This window comes from Gouania willdenowi, chromosome 14 (genome assembly GCF_900634775.1).
Source record: "Gouania willdenowi chromosome 14, fGouWil2.1, whole genome shotgun sequence".
NCBI lineage: Eukaryota > Metazoa > Chordata > Actinopteri > Blenniiformes > Gobiesocidae > Gouania > Gouania willdenowi.
Genome location: NC_041057.1, coordinates 1,277,231 through 1,299,224, shown reverse-complemented (window position 1 = coordinate 1,299,224; position 21,994 = coordinate 1,277,231). Strand labels below are relative to the sequence as shown.

Genomic DNA, 21,994 nt, shown 5'->3' with positions numbered 1-21,994 from the left:
CACAGAGAAACATGAACACGTGACGTTTACTTAAAAACTTTATATTTAAACCACAGATATCAGAATCAGATTCAGAATCAACTTTATTGACCAAGAGTGTATGAATACACACGAGGAATTTGTCTTGGTGACCTGTGCTCTCTCAGATAGTGTAACATTAAATAATAACAATCAACTAGAATAAAGAAAAATAAATTAAAAAAATGAGTATAAACATAAATATAAGAGTAGTTAGACTAATATGTGCAAACTAAATAAAATAACAAGATAATAATAATAACAATAATAATAATAATAACAATAATAATAATAATAATAATAACGAAATAAAATAAAAATACAATAATAATAATAAGATAATAGTGCAGTAGTGCATTGATAAGTAGTGCAGTGAACATTTAAATGAAAATATTATGTACATGAACATTCTCAGTGACAGGTTGATCCAGGGTTGTTATGTTTAGTTCCAGGTTATTTCACAGTAACAGAAACAGGTCTGACTCTCTATGACTGTTTAGTGTTGATCACAGTGACAGCCTGGGGGAAGAAACTGTTTTTATGGCGGGTAGTTTTGGCGTACAGTGATCTGTAGCGTCTGCCGGAGGGGAGGAGTTTAAACAGATTGTGTCCAGGGTGGGAGGGGTCTGCAGTGATGCTACCTGCCCGTTTCCTGACCCTGGACAGGTATAAGTCTTGGATGGAGGGCAGATCAACACCAATGATCTTTTCTACAGTCCTGATTATCCTTTGTAGTCTGTGTCTGTCTAGTTTGGTTGTAGATCCAAACCAGACAGTGATGGAGGTGCACAGAACAGACTGAATGATGGAGGTGTAGAACATTATCAGCAGCTCCTGGGGCAGGTTGAGCTTCCTCAGCTGTCGCAGGAAGTACATCCTCTGCTGTGCCTTTTTCCTGGTTGTGTCTATGTGGGAGGTCCACATAGGGGGGGGGGATTTCTCCTGAAGTCCACTGTCATCTCCACAGTCTTGAGCGGGTTCAGTTCCAGATGGTTCTGACTGCACCAGAGAGCCAGCTGTTCCACCTCCATCTGAAGGCTGACTCGTCCCCGTCCTGGATGAGACCGATGACGGTGGTGTCGTCTGCAAACTTCAGGAGTTTCACAGAGGGGTCCCCTGAGGTGCAGTCATTGGTGTAGAGGGAGAATAGAAGTGGGGAGAGAACACACCCCTGAGGGGCGCCAGTGCTGAGTGGCCGGGTGCTGGATGTGATGCTTCCCAGCCTTACTTGCTGCTTCCTGTCAGTCAGGAAGTTGGTGATCCACTGACAGGTGGAGGCCGGCACTGTGAGCTGGGTGAGTTTCTGGTGAAGGATGTCCAGGATGATGGTGTTGAACGCAGAGCTGAAATCCACAAACAGGATCCTAGCGTAGGTCCCTGGGGAGTCGAGGTGGTGCAGGATGTAGTTCAGTCCCATGTTGACTGCATCCTCGACAGACCAGCAGTCACTGTGTTTATATCCAGTGTAACAGGAGGACTCTCTATGCAGACCTCCTATGCTGCTGACACGTCTCCTCAGACCATAACTGTCAAGTTTTGGATTTGAAAATGAGGGAAACTTTCTGGCGCCCACTACCAGCCGTCCCTCCTGCCCAACCAAGCTCCAGTATCCCTTATATTTTAATATAGATGTACAATAAATCTAAAATACTCACTTATCAACCACTTACTAAATACAATAATGTGATTAGAATCTGGTAGGTCGACCTTTATTAACATTAACAAGCTGTGAACATTCCTACTAGGGCTGGTGATATGAACCAAAACTCATATCTCAATATATTTTCTCAAAATGGTGATAAATGATATAAATCTAGATAATTTTATTAAATAAAGTCTGACTAGAAAAACAATTGTGGGTTAAATTTACTGATACTAAATGCCACACAGGAACATTTATTAACAAAAATCCATCAAACTGAGCTTTACATGTTCTGAGAAGTAAAAGCAGCGACTCCTAAAACTAGTATTTTGTTTCATATCATATATGAAATATTATAGTTTTCTATATCGCCAAAATAGAACACTCGATACATCTTGAATCTCGATATATCGCCCAGCCTAATTCCTAAATTATAAAACAGCCTAAATTAAAACATAAATGTGTATATGAATCATGTGTTTATTCAATATACTTACAGTTTATATACAAGTCAACACATTGTATATTTACTGTTAATTTCACATTGCTTGTCTTTAAAGGGGACATATCATGGTTTTAAGTCCTTCCTTTTTACATATAAATCATACAGTTGTGTCTATATAAAGCTGAACTGCAATGCTTGGGTCTGAATTCCTCATTATTATAGCTCCACCCCTTTTCTACCCCTTTTCTGATGTGCTTCTGAGAGCAACTCGTTTTGGTGCTGTCTCTTTAAATGCAAATGAGACACTCCATACCCCGCCCCCTCTTCAGGTGACACTCGGTTCAACTCCACGCTGCTCGGCCATTTTTGTAGTTTGATAGAAGAGATACGGCTATGTAGCGGAGCATAAACTTTTTATTCAGAGGTTATTTACAAAATGTCAACAACGTTAGACTTGTCCATCCAGCCTTACATGTTCCAGCCAGAGTCTGACCCAGTGGAGCGAGATGAAAATGAAGATGATGAACCTGCAGAACTCTAACAAGTGAGCTAACACAAGCACCGAGCTAACGCTAGCGCCAACCTAACGTCACAAAATGCATATTAATACAGTCTTTTCAAAGACAAAAACATCAAAATGAAATGACTAATGAAAACTTTAGACTTAAATTAAACCACGTAGGCCATATCATCAAGGATCTAAAACGAGCACACAGCGCTAACATATGAAGACGGTGCAACTGCTAATGCTAACAAAACAATGACAGGGACGTCTTATCATCACACTTTTTAGCGTTATTTACAGCTTACCGAAGTGCTCTGTTCATCGTCTCCAAAGATAGAAGGAATTGAACCCTCAATCAGACAAAGTCTTTCTGTAAATCCTTCTTTATACTGGTGGAGGTTGATGAAGCAGTCATCATTGAAGTGCTTCACACACACAAAAATGACCTTATCCACAGATGTGGTACATTTCTATAAAAAATAAAACTCAACCAGACACTTTGAAAAGGTTCTGATGCTGGGAGACGGTGTAATGAAGCGTGTGGGTTACTACATCCAACAACCCAACATTTTGACTTCGGCATCCTGGAGCTTGGACTACAAAATAAAAGCGAGAAATAAAAATGGCGGATTGCTCGAAGTGTTAGACCTGGAGTTGATGTCCTAATTTGGCAGTTCCGCTGCAAATACTGTGATGTAATAGTTCAAAAAACGTAATAGAGAATAGAAAAATCGAAACAGATTGAAAAATATGAGCAAAACAGAATATAAAGATATCAACGGAGCATCTGAAGAGATTAATTTGATTTTTTTCTGTACTTCTAAGCACTCTAAATATACAACAAAATGCATTTAAGGGCTAAAAAAGTGGATTTAGCATGATATGTCCCCTTTAAGTCAGACATTAACATTTTATTTTCATTATATATTTTCTGATAATTTCTCATACTCACTCATGTGGTTCTCTGGTGTTCACTAATGACTTATTAGACACATTTATTACAGACTTTACATTACTTAACACTTTATAAACAGTGTATATTTGTGGAGCTTGTGATTGGATGATTTTTCATGGTGACTTACGTGGTTCCTTCTGCTGTGGTAGACGTTAAAATTTGTGTGTAGGAATTTAGAAATGAATAGCATTTTTATTCAAGAAATAACGACTGAAAAGAAATAAAATAAATGAATCATTAATATACATTAATATGAGACATTAATGTAGTTTGACCGTTTACATTTGACTTTTCCTGGGATTTAAAAAAGACAACAAATTAAAAAAAAATTCTATAAATACATCAATATATGTTCATATCAATGTGTTCATATTTATATAGGTAGCTTATATTATCATTACCACTTACATATAATATGGGTAGTATAATGTTACTATATGTACACTGTTTATGTATTTAGACGTCCATATATTAGGGTGCATATATGTGTATGTATATATAAGTAGCTCACAGATAAATTGGTTATAAGAGGGGTATGATTAAATAACTTCTTCCTACTCCTTTTTTGAATGTGCAAATGTTTTATTGAAATCTTCTAACTTGTTATGTGAAATTCCTTTAATTTTATATGTATTTTTTTGTTTTTACATGTTCAAAAATAAATAAAATAAAATAAATATATATATATATATATAAATAATTTTTTTTTTTTAATTTATTTATTTTTGAACATGTAAAAACAAAAAAATACATATAAAATTAAAGGAATTTCACATAAGTTAGATTTCAGTAAATCTTAATGGAGAGGCTAATGTGCTTTAAAAAGCAGGGTATTCAAAGTTATTTATATAATTATTTACATGTTAAAGTGTTTAAACTGGGGATTTGTTATAGTGTAATAGCAATATAATTGTCACAGGTATATGTAGGTCAGACTGTTGTGCTTTTATTGTGAAGGAATGCACGTTTCATCCTGTGTTTCCGGAGGAGCTCCATGTTTCGGTACACGTCAGACTCTGTCCGGTAAATGGCCATGCTCTCGGTAATCCAGGCGTTCCCGGTGCTCGCTCTGCATCGCCCGCTCTAGGTAGATCGTTTCCCTGCAGAGATGTTGCCGTGGCGGCGGCTGCACGGGCTGCTCCGGCCGGTGCTCGGAGCTCCGAGCTGCGTGGAGTTGAACCGGCGACCTTGTCGGACGAGCGGCTGGTTTTCGACCCGGAGTTTGAGCTCAGGAAAGCCGCTGCGCAGGGACATCTTTAAAGGTAATAAAGCTTGGAGTGGAAGGACTCACCGGCAGAAGTCCATTAAAAAAACTGAGTTTTAAATATTTTAACGTGTTTTCAATGTTTTCCAGCTTTCACAACAAGATTATATTCAAACTACATATCTACCTCAATGGTTTTAATGAATCGGCTTATATATAATAATTGCATAGGCTTATTTATAATTATTAGGATCTATAAAGAGTCGTTGATATTGATTATACGGATGTTTATTTCCAACCGATTCGATGGTTGATAATTGATGATTGAAATTATACGATAATTGATTGAATAAAATCTAAGATCAGTCTGTACAAAATAACATGGAGTTTATACTTTAGGTCAGCGATTCTCAACTGGTGGGTCTCGGACAGCTGGTCATAAATAGATACTGTCATTTTGGACTTGTCTGTTTGTTTGAAAGAAACTTCTTTTGACAGGCATGCTGTGAACTACATGCTGTAATATATAGATTTATGTTTTAGAAAATATTACGTGTCTATGTTTTCAACAGCGATTTTTGAAAAACTAAATTTGGCTGGTATGTTCCAAATGCATGATATTCTTTAGTGTGAAAGCTTATCTTACTAATAGTATATAGTATATACTCATTGAGTTTGTTGTTGTTTGAACACTTGTTACAGAGCTGGAGGCTAACCTGTCGGCCATGAGGAAGAAGGCTGCGGAGGCTCTTCCCGGGAGCAGCTGGACCCCCTTCGAGATCAATCCTGGCCTCCCGCCGGAGATGTCCGACATCGTGATAGTGGGCGGGGGCGTGGTCGGCTGGTCCATCGCCTATTGGCTGAAGAAGAAGGAAAGCAGGCGTGGAGGCGTACGAGTCGTGGTGGTGGAGAGAGACCCCACGGTGAGCAGCAGTTTGACTAAAGATAAGATAGAATCAGATGATATTTATCTAATGAACAGGTTTACAACAGATTACATGGTTCAGTATCACACTGAAAGTCCCTTTTTTGTCATCATGTGTTCTAATCCCAAAACATGGGAATCAGGCTTTATTCTGTCCCAGATGTTTCCATTTCCAACTAGGGCTGTACATTGCCATGAATCTGACGATATGATACAATTCACAACTGGCATCTCACGATACGATATATACCACAATATCAATAATTAAACATTTCACCGTTACAACGTACAAAATGGTACAAAATACAATTTATTGGATTTTCTTTTTTTTTTAAACTAAATGGAAATTAATTGTAATTCAAACCAACATCAAAAACAAGTGAAATGTTTATCAAACTGTTAAATTATATTTTTAAAAAAAGTTTAAACTTTTGCTTCTACAACAGATTCTGATTCTGTGAAGTTCTTAAACTCTTTAATAAAAAGTAACCACATATATCTATAAACATACCCAGTCTGTTTTATGAAAATAAAAAGTCATAGAGGAGTGAGGTAGTTTAACAAGGCCTGATAGTGCGTTCACTGACACCTAGTGGCCAGGCGTTTAAGTGCTATGCTAATATTAGCGCAATTAAATAGTTTTTACGTTAAAAAACATTTAAAAAATCGATTTGGACATTTTTTGGATTGATACGATAATCGTGCGGTGAAATATAGCGATTTATCGCCGAATCGATTTTTTCTTACATCCTTATTTCCAACCAGGGAGTTATATGCTCCAGTTTACAGTTTTTATGGACATCAGATTGATATGACAGCACTGTAAAGTGTACATGAGCCTGAGTTCAGTCTAAAGGTTAAAGTGTTCCTCCTTCACTTTAAAAAACACACTGAGGTGGATTCACCAGAACGCACGCACACACACACACACATCATTAATTTGGTCCAAAGACAAAAAACGGACGATGCCAGTGATGGACTTCATCTTTAGTATGAAGATGAACACAGTAATTGATAGGGCTGCTCAATTGGAGAAAAAATTATAATCACAATTATTTTAGTCATAATTGAAATCACGATTATTCAAATGATTATTTGTGAAACCAAAAAGTTATTCATTTTTTGTGCAAAACAATGTAAAACTAAACAAAACACTTGTTACACGTGATGTATCTTTGCTCTAAGTCTTCATCATTAAACCCAAAGTGTTTCCATATCATAGAATTTGACTTGTCTTGGTTGTTTACCAGCGTTTTTTCTGCGTTTCAGACCGCTAGCAAAAACTCTCCTCGTGTTAGCTAGGCTAGCTTTAGCTTTAGCTTTGAGAGGGGCGGGACATGCCTACGCATACACTAAACAATTCAAAGTTAGTATTAATAGTTTTTCTCGTGTGTGCCAAATACATTGTTCCCGTAGAAATTATTATTTTTCTTCTGCAACTCATTTGTCGTAGAACTCCTCCTACACTATTAATACAGCACTAATGACACATATGTCATCTCATAGGGACAATGTCAAGGATGTGCATTCGACCTTTTTTGGAGCCAAAATATCAAGGTTAAGGTCACGTCAAAAAAAAATATTACCGTATCTCTACGAATATTTATCGTACAAGTTCAATGCTTACATTTATGAAAAGCTCATCTGGAGTATTTTATTTAATGAGACCGAAGCTGTACGACCTTCCAGTAAAAAGATTGGTTCATGACGTCACAAAAAAATACTTTTTTCCCTATAACTTTGGTACTGGTACCATTGAACAACATTTCCTTTCAATGTGTGACCTTGACCTTTGCTCAAGGTCATATTTAAGGTCAAGAACTCCTCATAAAAGTAAACAAAGTGAGACCTCAACGCTCTCAGGACGACGAAGCTCAGCCAAAACAAAAAATACATTTATCTCTCTAACTTGGCCACACATTGAGATACAGTGCTCAGACTGGTACCATTGAACAACATTTCTTTTCAACGTGTGATATTTAAGGTGAAGGTCAGTCTTCTGTTTTTCCAGCATTATTACTTTAAATTTATTTAGTAAAAAGAACAAAGTTGCTTACAAATCCAGACACAGGTTCTCATTTTTGAAATACGTATCTTGCCTAGTGTTATTTTTGTAATCGTTGAGTGTAATAATCAGTTTGTGTGTTCTCTGATCATGCTCTGTCTTCAGTACTCCAGGGCGTCCACCGTGCTCTCTGCAGGAGGGATACGACAGCAGTTTTCTCTGCCTGAGAACATCCACCTCTCTCTGGCCTCGGCCGACTTCATGAGGAACATCAACGTGAGTCAGAGCTGATCTAATGTGACGGAGGCCAGTAAATAAATGTGTGAAATAAGTGACAAAACAGAGTAGAACAAACCGGACTTTGATCTGAATCTAAAACTGTAACGGTGTTTATGTCAACCCTAACCCTGTGTTGTAAATGTCCCACTAACGTATCCACTACAAACTCAAAGAGTATATACTATAGTATGATTAGGATGGTGAGCGTTCCCACTGAAGTATACTTCTAAGTTTCCCAAGATGCATCTGGAACCTTCAGCGTTAAAAACCTTGTTCACACTGAGGCTAAATATCTCTGATTCTCTACCTTTACTTTGAAAGTTCTGAAAACATTTGAAGTGAGAAAGTTACCAAGTAGAATATCAACATGTGCTCATTAGATCATAAAACTCACGTAGACACATTTCATTCACACATTTTCAGAGACCCTCCATTGGTCTACTGACTAAACTTCCTGTTAACTTCAAAATAAGAGCACTATTTACGAAAGAGTTAAAAAAAAACTAATGGAAGACAAGAATAAATGCTTTTATTTTTTAGCTTGAAACTGGTCCCAGGACCATTTTACATTGAGCTCCCAATGCATCATGGGACGGTTGAGTATGACTAGTGTGCCCACCATGCATACTTAGAAAATGTCCCCATATAGTATACATCCTGGTGTTTCTCACATACTAAATCTATTCATACTATCTAATATGAACACACTACATCAGTGGTTCACAACCTTTTGATATCAAGAATTACTGATGACCCCAAAGACATTTTTTTCTAGAATTACTTTTTGATCATGTTTGTTACACTGTATGTGGGTCAATGTCGTGACCATAAATATTCTGTCCAACTCCATTTCTTTTAGTTAAAAAAAGCTTTAAATGCATAAAGATATTTAGTAACTTAGTTACTAAATGACTTCTGTCATTTATTCAAAGTGTCCAAATGTCATGTGGTACGACAGTCTGGCCATGCATGCTCAGATATTTAACTGCATTTTATTATTAATAACTAGATGTTTATTTTACAAAGTGAAAGTATAGAATACAGTTGTTTAAGATTGTGTTTTATTTTAAAAAAGAATAACTAAAAAAATTCCTGATAAGAATGACATTTTTAAAAAATTTTAATCAATTACTAGACATTTCAAGTGACCCCATTTTCTAAATTTCCTTTAGTCATTTTGGAGTAATTTTGTGTTTTGTGTATTTTTGTTTTGGACACCTTTTTGTCATGTTTATTTTTCAATGTTGTTTTGTGGGTTTTTGTCTGCATTTTTGTTTTTGTCGCTTTGTGTAAATTTGTATGTTTTTGTCGTCATTTTGTTGTTGTTTTGTCATTTTGTGTATATTTGTCATCATTTTGTGGGTTTTTGTTTGTTTTTTAATATTTTTTTCTGTTGTTTTGTGTATTCTTGTATGTTTTTGTAATCACTTTGTGTATTTTTGTTGTTGTGTTGCACTAAAGGTGACCCCACATGTGATACGGACCCCCGGGTTGAAAAACGCTGCACTACATACTCAGGATTAGGACGTTAGGATGACATTTACACTAACGCAGAGTTAAGTGGTCTGGAGGATCAAGCATGATGTAGTTTTTTCTTGGAAGGTTTTAAACCACATCACTAACCTAGAATTAGAAAACCCAGGTTAAGATAACTCTGAGTTCTGCTCCAGTGGTTGTGTGGGTAGAATCCTCGGCAGAGAAGCTCAGACCGGTGTTCCCACGCCCCCACAGAGGTGTGGTCTCTCCAGCAGCATCTCTACCCTGTTCATCAACACAAACATGTTCTTTACACATTTATTAGGAGGATAAATGCAGATATAAACATGAACATAAATTGATCACCTTTTCTAACATGTGTTTGTGATGTCAGGAACATCTGGGCGTGCTGAATGAAGACCCAGTGGATCTCCAGTTCAACCACTCAGGATACCTGTTCTTAGCCAGTGAGGGCGTGGCTCACATTATGGAGGAGAACTACAAGACCCAGAGGTGTGTGTACACACACACACACACACACACACACACACGATGCAGTGCGAGTTTCTTCATTTTCTAAATTCCGTCCAGTTGGTCCAGCCAGCCACTCTTCGTTGGCTAGCAGTGTGTAGCTAGCTGCCAAAATGAGCCAAAAGCAGTGAAGAGTGGCAGAAAATGGGCAAAAAAGAGGAAACAGGTGGTATGTGAGGGCAAAAGGAAGCTTAAATGAGCAAAATGTGGCCAACAATAGTGAAATAGGGCAAAAATATGGAACAAAATGTAGGGAAAAAAGAAACTATTTATTGGAAAGGAAAGGTGTTTACTGGGCCAAAGGTAACTTATTTGGATGGAAAAGTGTCAAAAATGTACAAAAAAGGGATATTATTGGCAAAAGGGAAAGTAAAATCTGAAAAGTGTCAAAAATGTTGAAAAGGGGCAAAAACGGGACTCTTTTCATCACAGCTTTATCGTGGTTTTAATAAATATTTGCTAATCTAACTTTGGTAGCCTCAGAGATTTATGAAGTTCTACTATAGGTGGTGTCCTCTATAGATGTAGTGGACTGGTCTGGACACTACGCCTGGGTTCACGCTGCAGGAAAATTTGGCCCAAATCCAATTTTTTGGAAGTCAAGCGTGAACACGACCCATATCTGACCTTTTCAAATCTGATTCAGGCCACTTTCATATGTGGTCCTGAATCAGATACAGATGTGATCTTTATCAATGAGACCTCAGTGTGAACGATGGAGGAGGATTTAATGTGCATTTGATCGGTTGACGTCACTTTATAGCGACAGCAGTGAGTGAGTGAGAGAGTGATGTCAGTGATGGGAACAGACAGGGACAGAACGAACGCATCCACTGTTAAATCAATTCTTTTTCTGCACAAGAACATGGATCATCCTTAGATTTGATACATTGATTGTGTAAATAGATCCACTGTCTACACGTGTTGATCTGATGTTGACATAACAGGTTTTAATTATGGGTTTGAGGTCAGGCTCCAATATAAATACCTAATGTCTGTCGAACCTATTTAAAAGCAAATCAGCACAAAACGCCAAAACTAAATATTTGTCTCTTTTTTATCTCCTCGTCGTCCTCTGCACCTGATCATTCATTCTCTGGCTCCACGGCACAAAAACTCAGAGACAAACGCGTCAACATGTGGCTCAGATTGGAACCACAAACCGTTCACACTGGACTCTGATACATTTTAAATGGTCATGTGAACGGATGAACAAAAAATCATGTCAGGTTTGCAGTGTGAACGCAGCCTAAATGCAAGGACTGCATTTTTGTCCCAGTCCATCCCCACACACACGTGTACACACACACACACACACACACACACACACACACACACACACACACACACACACACACACACACACACACACACACACACACACACACACACACACACGTTGTGATTGGAGCTTTGTGATCATGTGGTTTCAGTGATGCTGGAGCTAAAGTTCGTCTCCTGTCTGCGTCTCAGCTCAAACACAAGTTTCCCTGGATAAACACTGATGGTGTCGTATTGGCTTCATATGGTGAGCACACACACACACGCACACACGCACACACACACACTAACTCTGTGTGTGGCGTCTCAGGGCTGGAGAATGAGGGCTGGCTGGACCCGTGGATGCTGCTGAATGCCTTCAGGAGGAAAGCCCTCTCCATGGGGGTCATTCAGTGCCACGGGGAGGTCACAGGTAGGGAACCAGGCCTTTTCATCCAACATCAGTGCCTGACCTAACACAGAAACATTAGTCCATGTGTTTCTCCTGCAGATTTTAAATATTCCATCCAAGTGCTGAGAAACGCTGACGGGGAAGAAGTGACTCTGAAGAGCGTTAAATCTGTTAAGGTGAGTTCTTAAAGTTATTCTACATCAGATGTGGGAAACTTCTATTAAAGTGGAGGTTAAAAAATAATGTGTCTGATCTAAGGCCACATGATCAACATTAACGTCAGCATTTAGAATAATGAGCATTAATACAAGAAACTACAAAGGAGTTTTAGTCTGATTTTTTTTGATTCATTTTATGTAGTTTTTGTCATCGTGTATTTGTTGATTTGTGTGTTCTTGTACGTTGTTGCAGTCATTGTGTTCGTTTTGCATTTTTTTTGACTCATTTTGTGTATTTTTGTTTTGTACACCTTTTTGTCTCGTGTATTTTTGATGTCATTGTGTGGGTTTTTGTCTGAATTTTGTGTTTATGCTGTTGTTTAGCATATTTATGTATTTTGTATGTTTTTGCAGTAATTTTGTGTATTTTTGTGGTCGTTTTGCATTTCTGTCATTTTCTGCATTTTTGGAGTCATTTTGTTTTTCCTGTGATTTTGTGTATTTTTGTTGTCATTTTGTGGGTTTTTGTTGTCGTTAAGTATATTTTGTGTTTGTTTTGCATTCTTTGGAGCTTTCTGCGTCTTTGGAATCATTTTGTGGGTTTTTGTTGTCTGTTAGTATATTTTTCTGTCGTTTTGTGTATTCTTGTATGTTTTTGAAGTCATTTTGTGTATTTTTGTGGTTGTTTTGCATTTCTTTTAGTAATTTTCTGCATTTTTGTTGTCATTTTGTGTGTTTTTCTTTTCTTTTTCAGTTTTTTTGTTGTCATTTAGTGTGTTTTTGTCTGAATTGTTGTCGTCGTTTTGTGTATTTCTTTGTTCCTTTTGTACTTCTTTTTGTGTGTTTACTTTGGTGACCGCTCTAAATTAGGCTGAGGGCCACCTGTTGCCTATGTCCGTTCTACATTGAGTTGTGTGTGTGTGTGTGTGTGCATCAGGTTCAGATGCCCAACAGTCTGGAGTATCAGCCTGTGGAATGTGCCATTGTGGTGAACGCGGCGGGGGCGTTTTCAGGGAAGCTGACGGAGATGCTGGAGGTCGGGGTCGGATACGGAATTAATGAGATTCCTCTGCCCGTCGAGCCTCGCAAGAGGTGGGACACACTCTGGGATTCATACACACACACACACACACACTTTATATATGGAGTGAAGAAGAGGATCATGTCTTTAAAAGAAAAATATCACAAAAATTCCAATTACTCTGGAATTAAAAAAAAAATTGTTAAAATAAACCTAACATTTAAAATAAAACAATTTGTTTATAATTACACACTAAATTTTAAAATGCCTGCTGTTACGTGTCAACTGGTCATCGTGTTATCTTGTGACTGGTTCTAAAAACTGTAAACAGATGTGTAGCTTTTTCTGAAGCGTGTAATTGTAATAGTTGATGTTGATGTAAAATGGAGTCACCAACTGTGATGATTACCAGTTCTTCTTCTTCTGCAGGTTTGTGTTTGTGGTCCACTGTCCCGATGGTCCAGGCCTGGACTCGCCCTTCCTCATCGACTACTCAGGCGTTTACTTCAGGAGGGAGGGGTTGGGGGGCAACTACATCTGCGGAGCGTCACCGGAGGAGGTCGGTGCCTCCAGCCCATCACAGGAACACGTGAGCGGTTCGTGTGACCTTTGACCCCTGTGTCTGCAGAGCAAGGAGCCAGACGTGGGAGACCTGGAGGTGGACCATCAGTTCTTTGAGGAGAACGTGTGGCCCTCGCTGGCCTCCAGAGTTCCAGCCTTTGAGAAGCTGAAGGTGAGGCTTCGTCAGCTCTGAACGTTCACCAACATTAGGCAGGAAGTTACAATTATTATCAGACCACCTGATGACGACAGAATGCACAAAATCACTCCAAAAACACCACCAAATAAACACAAAACTACTCCATAAAAACACAAAATGGCTTCAGAAACACACCAGAGCAAAACAAAAACACAAAAGTGACTCCATAAATAAACAAAATATCAATAAAAGAAAACTGCAAAAAACAGAGCATTTACACAGGAAACTACATAAGTTATTGTTTTCATAATGTGTATTTACTAATACATTTTGTCTGTTTATTTTTGTGGTTGTTTGCATTTCCTTTAGTCATTTTATACATTTCGAGTCATTTTCGGAGTATTTTTGTCATTTTGTCTCTGATTTTGTTGTTGTTTTGTGGGTTGTCTGAATTTGTAGTTTTGTATATTCTTGTATGGTTTTGCAGGCATTTTTGGGTTTTTTGCATTTCTTTTAGTCATTTTCTGCTTTTTTTGAGTGGTCTTGGATTCATTTTGAGTATTTTTGTCCTCATTCTGTCTTTTTTCTTTGATTTTTTTGTTTGTTTATGTCGTCGTTTTGTGGGTTTTTGTCTAGAATTTGTTGTTGTTTACTATGTTTTTCTGTCTTGTTGTGTATTCTTGTATGGTTTTGTGTATTTTTTGGGTCGTTTTGTATTTCTGATGATGAAAACACAAAATGAATCGATAAACAAAATGTCAATAGAAGAAAACTGCAAAAACAAACAAAAGCACAACATGAATGCATATCCATGCCAAAAAGAGAAAAAACCAAAATAATAGTTAATATTCCCAGAGGAGGGGGAACATGGCCGTCTGAACCGTCCTTTAATGATGTGTTTCCTCCTCTGCAGGTGTGCAGCTCGTGGGCAGGTTTCTACGACTACAACACTTTCGACCAGAACGGCATCATCGGCCTCCACCCTAACATCAGAAACATGTATCTGGCCACGGGCTTCAGCGGCCACGGCCTGCAGCACTCGCCCGCCGTGGGCCGCGCCGTGGCCGAGCTCATCCTGAACGGGAAGTACCAGACGCTGGACCTGAGCGCCTTCAGCTTCAGACGGATCATGAAGCAGGAGCCGGTGATGGAGAGGAACATCGTGTGAAGGATTAGTTACAATCTGTGTATGGAGGAGGATTAGTGCCACAAAAACAGTTGTGGGCTCTTAAAGTATTTGGGCAAAATTTTGACCAAATTTGGATTTTTAAACAAAATGATCATTGAAGTTTGAATCTTTCAAATTCTTTTCACTTATTTTCTAATTTTTTTTACAAAAATGTTTTGAATAAATCATTTTTGAGTTTTTCTCAGCATATTGATTATATTCATAAGCACACGCTCGCGGAAGTTGTTTTTCTATTTTAAGATTAAATTCTGACTTTTTTGTGAGAAACAAATAATTTAAATTATTCATCTTTGGAACAAATTCTTTTTACTATTTATCTTTTTTACTAAAATGTTTTCTCAAAATTCCAAGATTAAATTCCAAATTCAATGTTTTGAATGAAAATGTTTTCCCAGAATACTGATTATATTCATAAGCACACACTCCTGGGGGCGTGTTTATGTGACTCTGCGGCGGCGTCTGCGTGCGTCACTTTGGCACTGATAAAATACAGTCAAGTGGTGAAAATGTAGAAGTTCCTTTTTTTTTTTTTTTTAAAATACAATTATCAGAACATACAAAGAAAGAAATAAAAGTAATCTTTTCCACCCGGTACTAAAGTCCAGGGGCCGGTATTGGCCCACGACCCAGTGGTTGGGGACCCCTCCTGTATACAGGGTGTACCAGCCTTACGTCTAATGTGAGCTGGATATCAGGGAAAGTCAGGTTTCTGTTATTCTGACTCGAAACTGAAACTTAATTTTCACCGTGTGGTTCAGGTCATCTCAGGGGAAACACGACGAGAACTTTCACTGACCTTTGACCTCCACTGACCTCAAATAAAGGATTTTAAACCAGCCCAAAGTATTGTGACTCTTCCCTTTATGACATTTGCTTTAAAAAGATCCATACACTTTAAACCAGGGGTTTTCAACCTTGGGGTCAAGAAACAAGGAATAAACTAACAATTTTAGCCCATTTGCTTATTTTTTACCTTTTTTCACACCAAACTCACCATATTTTAACCAATTTACATCATTCTTGCCATATTTTGGCTCCTTTAAATGCATTTTTGCTACATTACTCCCATTTCTGACACTTCTACAATAAATTTCAATGCATTTTCTGCAACTTTTTCCCACTTTCAAGACATTTTCTGCACTTATAAACCCTTTCCACCTCTTTTATTCTCTTTTCACCATATTTCATGCTTATTTTTGCCAATTTAACCACATTCACCTTTTATCATGCCCATTATTTGCCAGTTTAAACTAATTGTTCCAATTTTGACACTTGAACCCTTTTTCACCACTTTTTTTGTCTATTTTTACCCACTCTGCAACTTTTTAACCAATGTCTGTGGATTTTAAAATCCCATTTCACCACCTTTTCCACCATTTTTGGTCACTTTTAACCCATTTTATTTTTGATTAAAACAAGGATTTCCATATATATATGGCAGAGGTACTGTCCATCTTAGTGTTTTAGAAGTGACCATTTATTTATCGTACTGTCATTTTAAGGGTAATTAATATCGATATTGTCATTTTCTATATCACCAGAATAGAAAACTCGATATATCTTCCAGCCTTAGTCGTAACACACATTTGCTTTTGTATGCGGACAATTTTTGCCATTTATTTTACTGTAACAGACTTATTTTTGATACGCTGGACAAACAATTTTCCCCGTAACACAATTGTTTTTCACGTCATAAACATCTCTGTCCTGATAAATCAGTGCTTTGGACTGAATGATAAGTGAGGCTAAGGCCATAAAATCAAAGTGAATGAACTCCTGTGGTGCGTTAATGGTTTAGTAAACGTGAATCCAGTGGTGTTAGTGGAGTACAGTCCTGACCACTCACATAGTTTGGCTCAGAGCATTTCATTTTAATGCTAATGTGAGGGCAGCTTTGGATGGTGGGGGAATGGAGGGGTCCCTTTGTGAGGCCTGAAGGAGCGTGAGTGCCCGGCCCCTCTGGCCCCCCCTCGCATGGACAAACCTTCTGCCTCACAGAAGAACCTCCAAAGGTTCGTGGGTTCCTCAGCGCTCCCAGGGCTGTAAATCTGCGGCGACATGTGGCTGGGATTAGGACATTTCACTGTGGATTAAAATCTTTCCAACGCCTCCATGGAAAGAAAAGTGGCCCCAGAAGGAGTGTGAACTGGTCCCAGCAGCAGAGACCCAGAGAGCACTGACTGAGCAGGTAAAAACACCTCCAACTTCTCTTTACATCTTCAAACACACATTATCACTGATCACATACACTAACAACACTCAGCTCAAATCTTCAAACCTGACGTATTAAACGCACTTTTTACTTTCCAACTAGGGCTGGACGATATGACCTTAAAACTTACATCTTTATATTTTTTCTTAAAATGGTGATATAGGATATAAACCTCAACATGTTTAACTCAAAGTCAGACCATAAAAACATTTCTGGGTTAAATTTGCTGATGAAAAATGCTACACAGGCTCATTTATTAACAATCAGCTGCACAATATGTTCTTCTTTTGGCTTTTTCTCCTCTAAGGGACAGCACGTGTGAGTGAGTTCTGTATAGTGTGGCTTGTTTAGGGGAAGGTCTGGGATAGAACAGGATCAGAAATCCATCTAACAGAGCTTTTCATGTTCTGAGAAGTAGTGAAAGCAGTGACAAAATGAGCTATAAAATATATATATCTCGATATAAGCGATATTGTAATTTTCTATATCACCAAAATAGAAAACTCAATATATCTTAAATTTTGATATATTGCCCAGCCCTATTTCCAACATTGATTATATTTATATTAATTATTACGTTACTAATAACTAAGATATATATATTTTCATATACAACTTTTTTTCAAGAAATGTACTTTGAAATGTATTCTCCTTAATTTGCTTAAAAAAGTTGTCTGAATAAATAAATAAAACCTGAATAAAACCTTAACATAATATTCTAAAAAAGAAGACAAAATTAACATGCTGGAATTATTCATTTCATAAGGATGTATATATAGTCCAGACAAACAGATGAAAAAAACTATTTTAAGTTTTTTTTTGTTTGTATCACATATACATGTATATTTTATGAATATATTATTTAATAATATGTCTATTTTTATTGTAAATGTCTCATGAATGAACTAAAGTTTCAAAAAATAAAATGTACGACTGCTGAGAAAATAGTCACAAGTTTATCTAAGAGTTTTATGAGAAACAAACAAAGGAACATGGCTGTTATGTAACGCTCACAGTGACCACATGGTACCTGTTGGTCAGTAACTCCATGCTGGGCGTGAGGAGGAGAATGTGGTTCTGTCTGACGTGAAAGAGGCCAGTTTTTAACCTTCAAAACTTACATTTGTCCTAACATACTTTAATTTTCCCATAGTGATGATTATCTCATTTTTTAAACTATTTTTTAAGACAAATCTTCTTTTTGTAATGGACATTTTATTTTGTAAACATCATTGATTTATTTTTTGTCATTTTATTCCATTATGTTTTTTTTTTTATCGTACCAAACGTTTACCAGTATTTTTGTAACAATATTTATATTTCATAACGCACCTTTGAGACGATTTTGTTGTAACAGAATTATTATTTTACTCCGCCAACGAGGTAATAAATGAATTTTCATTTGTGTTTATTTTTTGTTTGTTAGCAAAAGTATTTCACAGATTTTAACCTTAAGCCATTGAAGATTCCATTACATGTTAGAGGGAGATCCAGATTAATATACCGTCTCTGGATGGAGATAAAAAGTCTTTTTTATTGAAATGTTTTATTTTTTTGATTTAATAATGAAGAAACAAATGTACTAGCCATAATATGGCCCAAATACAAAAAAGATTATCTCAATCAAAAAACATTTTCAATCAAAAAAACATTTTTTTGATTGAATAATAAAGACACAAATCAACCTCCATAATTCTGGACAGTTCAAAATTCGAAAAAAATATCTCATTATTGGAGAAATTTCAAAAAAATCATATTTCTGTAATTGACAGACCTTTATTAAATTTGACTCACTTATGTGGAGTTGGTTTTTCAATTTTCCCACCAAGTTTCAGTCGGATCAGGTCCAGATTGCGTATTTCATTGCAATATTTTGAAAAAATGGGCGTGTCTAAACATTGTAACCAACTGTATGGTTATTATTGTTCCGCCTTTAAAGTGTGAATGATTATGAATACATTGATCCAGATAACTATTAATACCTGGAAAAAAGAGGAGATTCGGATCTTGGAGGAGCTCTGCGCTCCCTTTGTGCGACAGTTAAGAATCTTTTTAATGAACGTTTATTGTTTTCTTATGGACAATATGGTCATAACAGACCTTTATGTGATGAATCTGTATTTTTTTCTTGCATCTTTCTGCAGCTCCAGGATGTTCCAGCTGCTCCAGGGTCACATCCAGCCAGCCGGACACCCAAACCCAAAAACACGCCTGGTCACCAAAGACGGCCACTGCAACATTGAGTTGGGCAACGTTGAATACAGCAACCACTTTGCGTACCTGCTGGACTTCTGGACCACCTTTGTGGAGATTCGCTGGCGCTTTGTGATCCTTCTGTTTGTGGCTTCGTTCATGGGCAGCTGGTTTGTCTTCAGCTTGCTCTGGTACTGGATCGCCAAGAACAACGGGGACCTGAGCGGTCAGAACCGCACAAACGGACACCTCCGGTGTATAGACAATGTCAACGGCCTCACCACGGCGTTCCTGTATTCGTTAGAAACCCAGACCACCATCGGGTACGGAGGCCGGGCACTGACTGGACACTGTGCAGGCTCTGTGGCGTTAATCGTGGTCCAGTCGCTGGTTGGGGTCTTCATCAATTGTTTCATGTGTGGTGTCATCTTGGCCAAGATCTCTTTGCCCAAAAAGCGGGCGAAGACGGTCACCTTCAGCGACACGGCGGCCATCTGCTTGAAAAAAGGAAGTCTGTGCCTCTTGATCAGGGTGGCCAACCTTCGGAAGACCTTATTGATCGGTAGCCAGATTTACGGAAAGCTGCTGAAGACAACAACTACAACCCGATGGAGAGACCGTCATCCTGGACCAAGTAGACATCGACTTTGCCGTTGATGCAGGGAAAGACAACCTGTTTTTTGTTTGCCCGCTGACCCTCTATCACGTGATCGACCGCTCGAGTCCTTTCTACAAGCTCTCCGCGGACACGCTCCCCCAGCAGGACTTTGAGCTGGTGGTGTTTCTGGACGGGACGGCCGAGTCCACAAGCTCCTCCTGCCAAGTACGCACCTCCTACATTCCACAAGAGATCCAGTGGGGCTACAACTTCCTGCCCATTATCACACGCACAAAGACGGGGAAATACTACGTGGACTTCTCCAACTTCTCCAAAAGCGTTCGGGTTGCGGTGCCGCATTGCGCCAACTGCTTCGAGACCGAAGCTGACCAAAAAAAACACAATAGCAACAATGAGGAAAATCACAATAACTTGACGAAGCGAGGGATTGACAACCTGGGCTTCCAAGTGATCGACATTCCCGACTCTGTGGACGTCACTAAAATGTAAAACTCCTCATCGGAACACATCATCCCAAACTGTGTGATGAAACGTTTTGCTTCTCAGCAGCAAAATGTTGGATAACCCCAAGAAGAACTACAACCAAGTGTTAACTAGGGATGTCCGACATTAGCTTTTTCGCAGTTATTGTCCAACCCTTAGGATCCTAGAGCATTTAAAGTGTATTTGTTTGCTCTTATAATCCATCTCGTTTGGTCGGTGTGAACACGCAAACAAAGTTTTGAGCAGATCAAATGGTAAATTCTAGAGTGATCGTTTCTGTCGGTATCGGAGAGTTTCTAATCTTAGTCTAGCGCAATTAGGTTCACTGTGAACACAAGCGCTCTCAGAGCGGATCAAACACTACGATACACATCGCGATATATCAATAAATCAATAATTAAAAATGTCACCTTTACAAGTACTAAATAGTATGAAATGCAATGCATTTAAGTTATAAAACTAACTGTAATTCAAGTACCAATATTAAAAAACAAGTGGTACGTTTATCAAACTGTCAAATTACATTTTTCAAAAAGTTAAACTTTTGCTTCTACAACAGATTCTGATAAGTTCTTAAATTATTTTTTTTTAAAGTAACGACATACATGTATAAAAGTGTTCAGTATGTTTTATGAAAATAAAGTGCAATCAACTTCCAGCTAAAATAAATTGAGGAGTGAGGTAGTTTAATGAGGTCTGATGGTGCGTTCACTGACACTTAGTGACCTGGAGTTTACGTGCTAAGCAGATGTTAGCGACAATAACTGATTTTTTTTTTTGTCGCTAAAAAGCATGATTTAAAAAATTCTTTTGAACATTTTTTGTAGTGATACAATATTTGCGTGGTAAATATCGCAATATATTGCCAAATTGATTTTTTCTTACACCCTTACTCATGCATGATGGGAAATCATGGGACCAATGTCCGCTACAATACTAGCTGAATGAGCACATCATGCTGCAGGAATACGCGGATAAACAGATATGATTGATTGTTCACATTAGTGGGCCGATAGCGTTGGACATCCCTAGTTTTGACGCCTAGAAAATGAAGAATAGTTGGATACTTCTTAAGAATTATTAGCACCTGAGTTCGGTTTTGTGGAGAAGTGCCTGTTTTAAAAGTTGAGGTAGTAAAACATAGGTGTTAAATCCTCATTATTTGTTCTTAAACTCCACGTGTGTGTGTGTGTGTGTGTGTGTGTGGTACTCCACCTCATGAATCTGTACTTCAGCAGTGACTGTAACACCAACACATCTCAGGGAAACTATAACATCTTTAGCTGGAATAAAGCCTTACTCTACAAAAATGCACTGACTTCTTCATTCTTACTGTCATTACCAAAAAAAGAAGATAAAGTTACTCAAGTAAACATTATTATTATTAAATTATCCCTGCATTTAAGAGTATGAAACATTTTCGACAATTTTCTGCCGAAAATAGACAAAAATGTGAAGGCGATATCGTTACATTTATACCATTTTGTCACAGTTATGGTTAGGTTTATGCTTTTTTTGTTTTTATGTTTTTTAGGCGTCGGTATTTGATAAATAAACCAAATGAAAACATCAATTTTACCTAAACATGACGTCAAATAGTCAATTCATCGTTACGTACTGTGTTTTCGTGTTTCGTGTTAGTTTTACCTCACCTTTCCGTTTTTCAGGTGTCCTGACGTCATCAAACCTTGATTTTCCTCACCTGAGCCTCGTGCTCGGTGGTCGTCTTCATTAACTGTCGTCATTTCCGTCGCTGTGTTTG

General features: G+C 37.9%; 2 protein-coding genes across 2 annotated transcripts; both read left to right on the top strand.

Moving 5' to 3' along the window:
- The first annotated feature begins 4,553 nt into the window (after positions 1-4,553).
- LOC114475647 (FAD-dependent oxidoreductase domain-containing protein 1-like) lies at positions 4,554-15,562 on the top strand. The gene is made up of 11 exons (XM_028466632.1): positions 4,554-4,827; positions 5,472-5,692; positions 7,865-7,975; positions 9,849-9,967; positions 11,419-11,513; positions 11,577-11,678; positions 11,757-11,833; positions 12,753-12,907; positions 13,266-13,395; positions 13,465-13,569; positions 14,450-15,562. Exons 1-11 carry the CDS (start codon positions 4,674-4,676, stop codon positions 14,702-14,704), a joined length of 1,524 nt encoding a protein of 507 aa, XP_028322433.1. The 5' UTR covers positions 4,554-4,673; the 3' UTR covers positions 14,705-15,562.
- Positions 15,563-16,869: 1,307 nt separating this feature from the next.
- On the top strand, positions 16,870-20,238 carry LOC114475937 (ATP-sensitive inward rectifier potassium channel 1-like). Its single transcript, XM_028467153.1, is given in 3 exon segments — positions 16,870-16,913; positions 19,082-19,733; positions 19,735-20,238. Coding segments are annotated over 2 exon segments (1,149 nt in total). The 5' UTR covers positions 16,870-16,913; positions 19,082-19,088.
- The last annotated feature ends 1,756 nt before the right edge of the window (positions 20,239-21,994 follow it).

Bases quoted from the DNA above. Each gene is read 5' to 3' on its own strand.
- LOC114475647 (XM_028466632.1), top strand. From the start codon at position 4,674: ATGTTGCCGTGGCGGCGGCTGCACGGGCTGCTCCGGCCGGTGCTCGGA. The intron at 12,908-13,265 runs GTGGGACACACT...CTTCTTCTGCAG, and splicing joins CCCGTCGAGCCTCGCAAGAG to GTTTGTGTTTGTGGTCCACT. The intron at 13,570-14,449 runs GTGAGGCTTCGT...CCTCCTCTGCAG, and splicing joins CAGCCTTTGAGAAGCTGAAG to GTGTGCAGCTCGTGGGCAGG.